Below are 12412 nucleotides of genomic sequence, written 5' to 3' on the forward strand. Positions count from 1 at the left end.
AATGTAAAAGAATGATCACACACACTGATGGCACCAGTACAGACAGACCCCGCCTGCTCTCAACAAGTGCCCGGTCGCCCACGGCTCGTCTCGGCACGAGGCTTTGCGTGCTGCTCACCCTTGATGAGATTGTTGTAGGCCTTGCCCCAGGTGTTACGGTGCTGCTCACCCTTGATGAGGTTGTTGTAGGCCTTGCCCCAGGTGTTACGGTGCTGCGAGGTGAGGATGCCGACGGGCTCCTTGTTGGTCTGCAGCGAGGAGTTCCAGATCTTCTCCAGCTGTACGTAGAGCTGGTCCACCGTCAGTGGCGTGCCGTCACTGTTGTACACGTCCAGCACGAAGAACTGACTCGGAAGAGAGGAGAGATGCGGCGGGTTGAGTCAGGGCTGCTGTCACTTTTGACCAACATAAAGTACGAAATAATATATATATTTAAATATTGATATGTGGCATCAGTGTATCGATATAATAAGACAAAATATTGTGATATATTGCTGTATCGATTTCGCTCCCCTCCCCTCAGTCTTTTTTTCTTCTACTTTTTCTCCTCCAATTTTCTGTATTTTTTCTCCCATCCCAATGATTTTTTTTGTCGTTATGCCAATTCCCCCCTCCCCTTCCTGGTCGTTGCGCGCATTTCCCCCCCACTTGCCGGTCTAGGGAGCCCTGAAGTCTATCACATACGTCCTCCGATACATGTGGAGACAGCCAGCAGCCTCTTTTCACCTGACAGCGAGGACTCTCACTGGGGAAGTGTAACACATGGGAAGCTCACACTACCTTCCCCAATTCCCTCCCTTGCTGTGCAGGCGCCCTGACCGACCTGTAGGAGTTGCTGTTTACAACGACCAGGATACAACCCACCGATACAAGTGTCTATGTGGTGGTAGACAGACGCTTAGTCCGCTGCGCTACCCGGCCGCTCCCCTCAGAGTCCTTTGTTATAGAATAGAATAGAATAGAAATACTTTTATTATCCCGAGGGAAATTTGACACTGCAAATCGCTCAACATTAAACATTTAGACAGAACAGGTCACGAATAACAAAACAAATCAAATTGCCTAAGATAAGAGTAGAATAAATAGAATAAAAATGGAATAAAATATACAGTAAATAAATACAGTAAAAAAATTTAAAAATATACTGAGGTCTACAGTAGGTGTAGTATTGCACAGTGCTGTTTCAAAGGTAAGAGTCCAGGAAGATGGTAACTGTCACTCTGTGCTCAGTGATGCAGTGAGGCACAGTGATGCATTGTATAGTCTGATGGCTGTTGGAATGAAGGACTTCCTGTGCCGTTCAGTGGTATAGTGGGTGGGAGGGGTTTTCCCTGATGGCCTGGAGCTTAGCAAGGCTCCTCCTCTCCGCCACCCTCGCTAGGGAGTCACAGCGTACAAGAAGGCGCCCACCATCACCGACTCATAGAACATCCTCAACATCCTTGTACAGACATTGAATGATCTCAGCCTTCTGAGGAAGTAGAGTCGGCTCTGGCCCTTCTTGTACAGTGCCTCTGCGCGTTTTGACCCGTTCAGTTTGTTGTCGATGTGCACACCGAGGTATTTGTACTCCTCAACCATGTCCACATCGACTCCCCTGATGGAAACAGGGGTCACAGGTGCACTCCTCCTCCTCCCCAGCTCCACCACCAGTTCCCTGGTCTTCGCCACATTTAGCTGCAGGTGGTTTTTATCGCACCATGTGACGAAGTCCACTACCAGTTCCCTCTCGTCACCATCCTTTATACATCCCACTATCGCAGAGTCATCAGAAAACTTCTGAAGGTGGCAGGACTCCGATAGTGGAAGTCGTTGGTGTAGACGGTGAAGAGGAAGGGAGAGAGGACTGTCCCCTGCAGGGCTCCGGTGTTGCTGATAGGGCTGAACGATTAATCGATTTTAAATCAAAATCGCGATTTGGAATGATGCAATTAGCAAATCGCAAAAAAATAAACATTTATTTATTTAACCAGGAAGTCCCATTGAGATACAATATCGGTTTGGGAGAGGGAGGTAAGGGGTTTTAGATTGTGTGTTGTGAAGTTTAGACTTCAGAGAGGGAGAGTAAAGTACAGAAAAAAAGGTACCGTAAATGTATGTATGTTTTTACATACAGTTACGACTATGTCTGAGGTCTCACGGTGTTCCATTACTCATACCAATTGAACACCACAGATACCACAAATTTTTCTATGAAAGAGAAACATTGGGAGGTTTTGTATCAGGTTTTTATTATCAATTACTAACGTCCTCATATGAAACCCTTCAACTAGACACTGTCTGGAGGAGGGATATACCAGACCTGGAAAATGACTTTGATTGGCAAGGAGCCTGGGCAAATGTCCGACTTACATCAAGGAACCCGGATCATCAACAAATCAACCTGAACTATATTCACAGGACATACTTGACTCCTATAAGACTGTGCAGAATGGGGCTTAAACAAGACTCCAAATGCTCCCAATGTACAAATGGGGACGAAGGAACATTTATGCACATGTATTGGGACTGCCCACCAGTTAAGGCATTCTGGAAAGATGTGTCCCAACAATTATCAAAACTCGTATCTTGGAATATACCTGTACACCCCTCGGTATTACTATTGAATGATGTTTTTGAGTTTGCAGTGAATCCTCAGCTAAAGAGATTGGTTTTATCGGGTATCACAGTAGCTAAAAAGCTGATCGCATCACGCTGGTTTCAACCGGAGAAAATGTGCCGGAAAGTTTGGTTTCTTACATATCTCGATGTGATATATCAAGAAATATCTACAGCAAGAATTCTGGGTCTCAATGAATCCAAAATGTCAATGTGGGTAGAAGTGGTGGAGAGAATAAAAGCTAGCTTATAATGGTAGTGTCTGGTTAGGAGTGAGGGATAATGGAGGTACTATCCAAGGGGGGGTCCGGGAGGGGGGGGTTCGAGCTGGAGCATATGTGTGTAGGGTTTTAGAAAATAGGTATTAGGGGTATATTCTATACTAACATTTATATAATTGTAATTTCGCTGGATATACACTGTATACGGTTAAAATGTTATTATAGACTATTTTTGCTTTATCTTGTTTCTGTACTTGCATGTAATTTTAACCACCTTGACTGAAAGTTTCATTATGCATTATGTGTTGAGTACTGACTTTTAATAATTTTTGTTTTGCAATAATAAAAAAAATATAAAAAAAAAAAAAAAAAAAAAAAGGTACCGTTGGGTACCGGTATCGATTCCCAGGTAAAAAGAAAAATGTTCAGGCTCGGTGTCCCGAAAAGACCCACCGCGTAGGCCAGATGCAAGCCGCATTTTACAATAAACCTCTGTGGGGCTGCTTAAAAATAACAATAATTATAATCGCAAATTTAAAATCACAATTCGATTATTTCCCAAAATCGTGCAGCCCTAGTTGCTGACCAGTCTGTCTGACACACAGCTCCGTAGGCGCACGTACTGTGGTCTGCCCGTCAGATAGTCAACAACCCAGGACACCAGGGGGGCCTCTACCTGCATCGCCTCCAACTTCTCACCCAGCAGCCCAGGCCTTATGGTATCTCTCTCTCCCTCTCTATCTCTCTCTCTCTCCCTCTCTCTCGCTCGCCTGTTCTCTGCCTCGCTCTGTTTGAGGAAGTGCAGATATTTCCACTCGCTCTGCTGTCGCTGTCAACCATAGAGGGGGCGTTAGTTATGCAAATCAGTGCCATATTCACGTCAGCAATACCGTCAAATCAGAACAGCTTAGTTGAGTGAGGGAAGATCTTGTGAACTCGAGACTAGACTGATGAGTCAATATGATAATTAACACTTTGATTACCACTGGTGAACATGGTAAAACGTGGTTAAATGCCACCACCCACTTCAATGATAGCGCTGTGAACGCATAATCTCTGTCTTAAATTATGGCTATGTGTCTAATCTGCCCGTCGTTTATCAATGACTTGTTTGCAGTCAACATTGTCGAAACAGATTGTTTTTTTTTTTAAATCGGTTCATTTCCGTTTTATAGCATTTTGAAAAGCCCTCGTTTTTCAGGAAAATATATAGATTCTATGATAATCGCCCTTTACTGGAATATTCTGGAATACACAAAAACTAGGGATGCTCGATATTGGATTTTTTACCGATACCGATATACCGATATTGTCCAACTCTTAATTTCCGATACTGATATCAACCGATATCAACCGATACCGATATATGCAGGGTTTCCCCCCCCCAAAAACTGAATAATTTCAGTTCTGTGCCGTTAGAGGCTCTGCTTGGCATCACACTGCACTATCTCGCGTACGTGCACGCGTACTGAATAAATTCCACAAATGTACCTCTAATACCAGTATTAGTCTGACCACACCCCTCATCAGCTTACCTTCATAAGCAGGTGTGTGGTCACCTGCTCTCCTCCTTCTCGCTTTCACCACAAGGAATAAGTGCCTCGGTAGATCCCCACACTTGACACCATGATGGAAGAAATTGGATTAGGAACAGCTTTGGGAAACAAGGATACGTTGACATCATATCTTTATTTTCTCTCTCACTATTTTTCGAGAAAATACGGCGATATTGTCTTCGTACTGGAGTGTCTAGAAGATGATGATCATTCTAAAAACCCTCCACCGGTTTTTCGTATTGGGAGCACGCCGCTGCATGCTTCTCAACTGCAGTTCCTTGCTGTGTTTGTTGGGGTGAAACCTGTCAGGCCACAGCTGAACTGTCGGACATGCCGCTGTTGTGAGAAGCGGTGCGTTCCAGGTTGGGTGAGTAGTGTTTGCTGGCAGGCTCCACTTGTCTGTTAGTGCTATGGGGGCTACTTGACAATGTTTATGGAAACCGGCCCCAGGCTAGGGTCCTTTGTTCAGCCACCTAGGCGACAGGAGACCTTGGTCTGAAGACCATTATAGTTTTAACTAGTGGGCCGCGACCATTGACACTGGTGATCCCTGTGTGTTTTGGACGAGTGGATTCTCTCTGTCACCGTGTTAAGGCCCCATCTTTCATATCCAAATGAGAGTATTCCTTCACGAGGGGATATGTGCATGAATGTGCGGTAGCGGCAGATTCATGTTCAAAGTCAGCTACACAGGCCAGTTGGTATTGTGCTGATTCCGTCGGGTGTGGTAAAATCACCGTTGTGAAGCGGTGTTGACCGTTCTCTTTTCTCTTAAAAAGTGAGGAGAGGTTCAGAACGGCGGCCTGTCTGGGTGAGTGTTATGTCATTGTTTACATGTTCATAGCTTGCGGTTAGCCAGTCAGCTGTTAACTGCTGCGTTAGCCTGCTGGATCGCTGCATGGCCTGCTTAGGTTGGGCCTACTATTAGCCAGTCAGCTGTTAGCTGCGGGGCTAGCATGTCGTGGTCGCTAGGTAACGTTAGCTTGCTGCTATAGGCCATGGCCTGGCGCGGGGTAGCTTAGCTTCTCGCGCGCCGCCGTGAGCTCGCTACTGATCGCGTGCGTCGTTAGCTCGGCGTCTCGCGAGCAGAAGCAGTAGCACCCGAACGGTTGGAGCGGCCGTTAGCTTGATGCTATTCTGTTGAACGTGCTTTGATTTTAACATGTTTTACACTCTTGACCACGACGTCATCCTTGACAGGGGATGTTTCGTCGACCCTGCCCTGAGCCAGGACGGCAAGGTTGCATCAACAGGGGACTGTAGTGCGGGTTGGGGCGGTGACGCTGCCCAGTTCGGACAACACAGGAGCGGCTGTGTTCCTACGGTGTCTGTGACTGCACTTCGCTGATCTGTGTTCCGGGTAGGAACGGGGTTGACCAGACCTCATAACACGTCTTCTGGTTTTACTTTGCTAAATGTATTGTGAATAACGGTGTTTTTCCCAAAACGTGTGTTGCTACAATGCATTTAGGATACGTTGCGGGTTATGTGTGAGCTGTTTTTGTCACTGGCAGTTAGCTTCTCCGTGCAAATCGGGATGTAATGATCTGGTTGTTGTGTGAGAAACATCATGGTGTTTATATGTACCGTGTACTCACAACTAAGGTAACTAACCTATGAAGCTATGCTTGGTGACAAGTGAGTAAAAGAATGTTCTTTCTCAGACTGTGATGACAATGAACAGTGTGTTCACATATTAACAGGTTTTCCTGTTTTAACTGGCCGTATTGAGGGTAAAATAGGAGGATTGTGTTTTCCCCCCCGGTTCCCTGGGGACTTTTTCATCCTCCTATCAGACATGTTTGTGCACTATTTGTGTCTTTTGTGTGGTAGGGATGCGATGTAACTCTTAGCTTGATTGCTGAGGTTGTGCTAAATCTGCTGGAGAGATGCGATGTAACTCTTAGCTTGATTGCTGAGGTTGTGCTAAATCTGCTGGAGTTCCTGGTCCCACGGCCTGGTATATTGGGCGTGTGCACCGCAGGAATTCCCCCGCCATAGAGTACGTCACCGCGCGCGTCTCTGTTGGTAGGACTTCCGTGTGCTGTTCAGGTCCATGTGATGGATCTGTTTTCAGGGGGGGTGGTCAGGGCTCCTCCTCACCAAGCGCCTATTCAGGCCTTCTGTGAGTTCGGACTCCTTCTTCCATGTGAGGAAGCCTCCATCAGAGTACAGAGCCTTCCTCCTCAGATTGTCAAAGTGAGTGGACCCTCTAGAAGGGTCCTTTTTCTATTGTGTGTGTATTCGATTCAATTCGTTTATTGAGTGTGTATGGGTTCAGTGCCTCTTCCCCGGAGAGCCCTAAAACCAGTTTTTTACATGGCTCAAGGTGCAATATATTCTTTTCAATCTGTACAGCTCGCGTGGGAAGTCTCTCTGGGGATCCCCGTCTCCTTCCTATGGGAGGGTGGTGGGATGTAAAAATGTGAACATTTTTTACCCCGGCTGTGTAGACTGGGATACATACTGTTGATGCTTCCTTCTTTTCTATTCCAGAAGTGTTGGAGTTAGGGAGTGTCACACCCCTCTTGTCGTTCCCCTGGGCGCCTTGGGGATTCAATGACAGGTCTAAATAGCCTGTTCATTGATGGGGGTGTGTCCCGACGCACGTATAGTGCTAGCTCGCTGTAAACAGGCGATTGACTGGCACGCCTTGGTTGCTTGTGGTTGAAACAGCGTTTTTATAAAGCAACTGAGATGGGGGTTTTTCCTCTTCCGACGACCACATCCCATGACCTGGGTGGGTTGTCGACGGATTCTCGTTCATGTCTGGGGGATGATGACGGAATGGATCTGAACATATGTGGAGGGGTCTCACGCCCTTGGGGTGGGCCACCAGGCGCGGTTCGCCCGAACGTCTGGGTGGCGCCTTCTTTTCATGTTAAGATCGACACGCATATCTGCCCTTCTCCTGGAGTAGGCATGTCGGCGTGGTTAGGGCACGGGACTGGTTCTGGTCACGCTGGTCCAGGTCAGTTGAACCCGTTGTCCGCCGGGGATGCAGATCTGCTGTTCTGGTACCCTGAGGGACTTGGGCTTTTTTCAGGGGGAAAAATGCCAGGTCGGTCTGGGTGTCACAGGGTTAAGCGCTATGGAGACCCTGGTTGGGTATGTTTTTACTCAGCACTGTCGTAATGGCTTACAGCCATGCCATTCTGTACACGCTCGATCTCGTCGGATCTCGGCCGCTACACAGGTTGGTCCTGGTTAGTACTTGGTTGGGAGACCGCCTGGGAATACCAAGTACGGTGTGCTTAGGGGCTGGTTCTCTATTATTTTTCGCTCCTCTCTCACGCATGGCGAAGAGGGGCCTGTGGGGGTGGTTTTTTGACCTCCTCTGGTGACCCTGTGCTTCCCGTACCGCCAGGCCCGGTCCGAAGTGATGTTTGCGACCCGTAGGCCTGGGTTAACCCTTTTTTGAAAACTGAAACACTTGTACTGCGGTATAGCCGGTGTATACCCGCAGGTGTGTTTGAGTTTTTTCTTGAGGGGTTATAGGAACAACCACCGCATTGGGTAACACCGAGGTGGTTGATTCCCTGGTGTGTTGGAGCAGTGTCAACTCCCGGGTTCACCGGTTGAGGGTGCCCCTGCACGTTCATGACGTCTGCCAATCGTGTCAGCCTTCTCTGCCTCGACCCCTCTGGGTGGGGGTTTTTAAATGGAGGCTTGGTCATGCAACAACGCCAGCATACGCCCCTTCCGCCGGGGCAGCTGTGTTCAGCTGTCCCCTCTGGCGCCTGTTGCCTGGTTTTTCCCCGGTGTGCTGCCTGCTTCCGTTGGTTAACCTTTTTTGTGTGCTTACGGCCATGCTGACTGCCTGTTCTGCAGGGTCAGTGTGCCAGGCGGTGTACTATTGGGGGGACGGGGCCCGCTCGGCTTACGGCCATACCGACCTGAACACGCCCGATCTCGTCCGATCTCGGTAGCTAAGCAGGTTCTGGCCTGGTTAGTACTTGGTTGGGATACCGCCTGGGATTACCAGGTGCAGTAACTGGGGGGCCTTTGTCCGAATACGCTGGCGATGTGGGGGGCGGGGCACTACGTGCCCACCTGGTGGGGTCTTGATGCTGGCATCATGGACTTCTCCGGGCCCCCATTCCAGGGAGTCCAGTCCTTTTGGTGGGTCTGGGTCTTCCTTCGCGCTCCGCTGCTACGGCCTTGCCACGGGGTTGGGTTTGCCCTTGACCCCGTGATTCTGGGGGCGGTAACGAGGTTGTTCCTCCGTTCGTTCCCGGGTGGCATGCGGGTTGTGCGTGTGTGTAGTCGTGGGGTCAAGCCACGGTCTGCTCACCCTGTGCGTTGAGTTGCTTGAGTGCCTCTTCGCACGGTCGGGTCCGTCGCCTTCCCGTGAAGCCCCTAATAGGGGGGATACCCTCCATTAGGGGGGGTCGGGGGGGCTCGGCCCTCCCTGTTCTGATGGTTTTGGGGGGCTGTCAGCGGGGTGTATTTGTCAGCCAGCGGCTCCGCTTGGCCTCCCATTGTGCAGTGTGATGCCAAGCAGAGCCTCTAACGGCACAGAACGCTAGGTTATGACTATAACCAAGTTCTGTTAGTTAGAGGTGACGCTTGGCATCAGACGGCCGCTGCAGCCCTTGACCTCACCTTGTGGTGAAAGCTTGGGAAGGAGGAGAGCAGGTGACCACACACCTGCTTATGAAGGTAAGCTGATGAGGGGTGTGGTCAGACTAATACTGGTATTAGAGGTACATTTGTGGAATTTATTCAGTACGCGTGCACGTACGCGAGATAGTGCAGTGTGATGCCAAGCGTCACCTCTAACTAACAGAACTTGGTTATAGTCATAACCTAGCGGTAATTAACATTACATATATCTTGTCATGGAATTAACACAACATTATGCATACTTTTTACAATAAATAAAATCAGAATTTGTTCTTACTTGCTAGCCTGGGTCAATAAAGGTGAAATAAATGTAAAAGAAAAAAGAAAAATTAAAAATAAATATTAAAAACAATATTGAAAACCGATACCGATAATTTCCGATATCACATTTTAATGCCAATATCGGCCGATAATATCGGACATCCCTAACAAAAACGGTAATTTTTCGGCCTATTTATGAATAGTTTAAAAATAAACGCTAGATTATAGATAGTATATGTTATGCGCGCTATAGAAGCGGGCTGAAATATCGATTCTTTCCTGATCAGCGGCACACACACAGACACACATATGGGACACGTTGATATATCTGTGAAAAAAGCTCTGATTATCCCAAGACTGGTAAAATAGATTCTTACCTCAGATCAGATGTTCTCCAAAAAGATTATTCCAATTCCTGATCGCCATTCCAAATATCGATCGCGTTTATTGATTCAGCATTGGGTACTGTAAATATATATTCCACACGTTTTCCGGGCCGGCGATCACTTGGTCTCTTCAGTTGGCTTGACGGAAAAGTAAGATGAGGAGGCTGGCTCGCCCCCCCCCCCCCATCAGTCTAAACTAATGGGGTGCAGTTACACAGGGAGAGACGATAGGGGGCGGTATCTTCCCAATTGAGCTCAGAGAGAGTCTGCAACACTAACCTGAGGCTCGATTGATGAAATATGAATTCAAATCGCCAATAAAAAGAAATACGACAAACAAACGCTATATAGCATTGGTGGCATTCAAAGGTCGGCATGAACTAACGACAAAACGCGTCGCTGGCATCCAAAGTATTAACGACATAGACCACATTGATATAATCCCCAATTGCTAGGATACAATGCTAAACACTGGAAAAGGCCATTTATAATGCATGGGACCTTTAATATTAAATGTCCAGGTAGCGTGAACACTTTGGGCAACGCACATGTACTTCCGCGTTTCTCTGATTGGCCAGCGTTGGCCAGCGATCTCCTTCGTGAATACCAGCCGCTCTACGCTCGTTTAGCCCCTCATGAGTCACGTGAAACACTGCAGACCACTGATTGCTCAGAAGAGAGACGCGTCACTCGTTGGAGGGTCTCCAGAAAAACAGAAAGCCGCCATCTTTAATGTCTCGCTTAGGATTTAATTTGCAGCAGGAACAAGTGCAATAAACAAGAACAAGTGCAATAAACAAAAAAGGATACAGTCACTGTGTATTCTGCCTCATTTATTAGGTGCTAATGTTGTGCTAGCGTTTTAGCATGGCTATCGTACATAGCGTGATCAATATAACTCGCTATTGATTGTTTGTACTAGTAACTAATGGTTAATGCTAGTAGAATAGACACAACGTGAGGTAATCACCATCCATTTTAAACCGGTTATTACCTAATGCTAACGTTAGCAGATAGATGCGAGACTGGTGCCGTTACAGCTTGTTAGCTTAATGCTAACGCTAACGTTAGCAGATAGACACGAGAGCCTAGGTAACGTTAAAGCAATGAGAGGTAGCGTTAGCAGAATAAACAACGAGTCTCGTTAATGTTATTATTGATTGAATGAAAACTGTGTTTTACTCTGGCTTGCGCCTAGCTCGCGGACATAAGTTAGCTATGCTGGAGCTCTCAGCTGTACACCAGCGGCCCCAGCTTGTTAGCTTAATGCTAACGTTAACGTTAGCAGATAGACACGAGAGCCTAGGTAACGTTAAAGCAATGAGAGGTAGCGTTAGCAGAATAGACACAACGAGAGTCTCGTTAATGTTATTATTGATCTCGCCTAGCTCGCGGACATAGGTTAGCTATGCTGGAGCTCTCAGCTGTACACAGGGAGACAAGTACGAAATGCGCGAAATGCGCATGCGCGCGTTACCGGCGTAGGGGGAAGAGGGCTGGCCGATCGCTGGCCAATCAGAGAAACGCGGAAGTACATATGCGTTGCCCAAAGTGTTCACGCGTCCAGGTAGCGTGTATGCTTTACCCAACAGAGTTGTGTTTCCGGGTTCCTCTGATTGGCCACTGACCTATGCTATTACGCCCCCCTTTACACTCTCGCCTGAGACGCGATGTGAAGCACCAGCGGGGCGAGGCGGTGGTTTCTCCCCGGCTCCGTGCGCCGCGCTGCCGCCGGCTTGTCTCACATGACTCGGTCCAGCTCCAGCAGCAGCGGCCGTCTTCCGCCTGCGGTATCCTCCCTCCGAGGCGGCTCGTTCTTATTATTATCCCCCATTGTTCAGGTCGACATGGTCGCACAAACACCCGTTGGAGGAGTAGTGGGGGAGAGGTGGAGGAATATTTTTAAATAGCAAGAATTATCGACTGGCAACTCTGTGCTCGTCAGACCTGCAGCTGCTGGTACTGTATGGAGCGAGGCGGGGGGTCTCATCTCCATGTACAGTAGCCGAACCGAAGACACACAACAACAGCGGGGGGTCTCATGGGGAAACACAACTAACACTTGTCTTTATTAAATGTTGTTTCGGGTTTTCCCACGATAATGCATACCTGGTTGCGTCTATTATGGAGAGAGAGGCGGGGGGTCTCATCTCCATGTACAGTAGCCGAACGGAAGACACACAACAACAGACAGACAGCTCAGTGATTGAAACCTAGGTGTTTGTGCGACCATGTTGACCTGAACAATGGGGGATAATAATAAGAACGAGCCACCTCGGAGGGAGGATACCGCAGGCGGAAGACGGCCGCTGCTGCTGGAGCTGGACCAAGTCATGTGAGACAAGCCGGCGGCAGCGCGGCGCACGGAGCCGGGGAGAAACCACCGCCTCGCCCCGCTGGCGCTTCACAGCACGTCTCAGGCGAGAGTGTAAAAGGGGGCGTAATAGCATAGGTCAGTGGCCAATCAGAGGAACCCGGAAACACAACTGCGTTGGGTAAAGCATACACTCGTCCAGGTAGGGAAGTGAGGAAATATCCTGCAGCTGACTGGGGAAGATCAAACCTAACTTTTCACAATGGTGTGAACGCTCAATGGTGGCCAGTGTTGGAAAGTAATTGCTTGATTTAACATGATGCACTAACTAAATAAATGGCGGCCGATAGGAAAAGAGTTCGTTTTCCAGTAAGCGCTGCCGCGAAAAAAACTACCCGGATGTGTCGGTCTGATGTATAGATGGGTATACATTGGGCCGATAACACTGTG

General features: G+C 48.2%; 1 protein-coding gene across 1 annotated transcript in view; it reads right to left on the reverse strand.

Annotated features, from left to right (window-relative positions):
* Nucleotides 1–12412, reverse strand: part of crata (carnitine O-acetyltransferase a) — a 66778-nt gene that overhangs the window by 40424 nt on the left and 13942 nt on the right. The window contains exon 6 of the mRNA XM_084325414.1: nucleotides 170–344. Within this exon, the coding sequence (XP_084181540.1) occupies nucleotides 170–344 (175 nt within the window). The remainder of the gene's footprint in view (nucleotides 1–169; nucleotides 345–12412) is intronic.

Source organism: Notolepis coatsorum, assembly GCF_963971535.1.
Source record: "Notolepis coatsorum genome assembly, chromosome: 11".
Lineage (NCBI taxonomy): Eukaryota > Metazoa > Chordata > Actinopteri > Aulopiformes > Paralepididae > Notolepis > Notolepis coatsorum.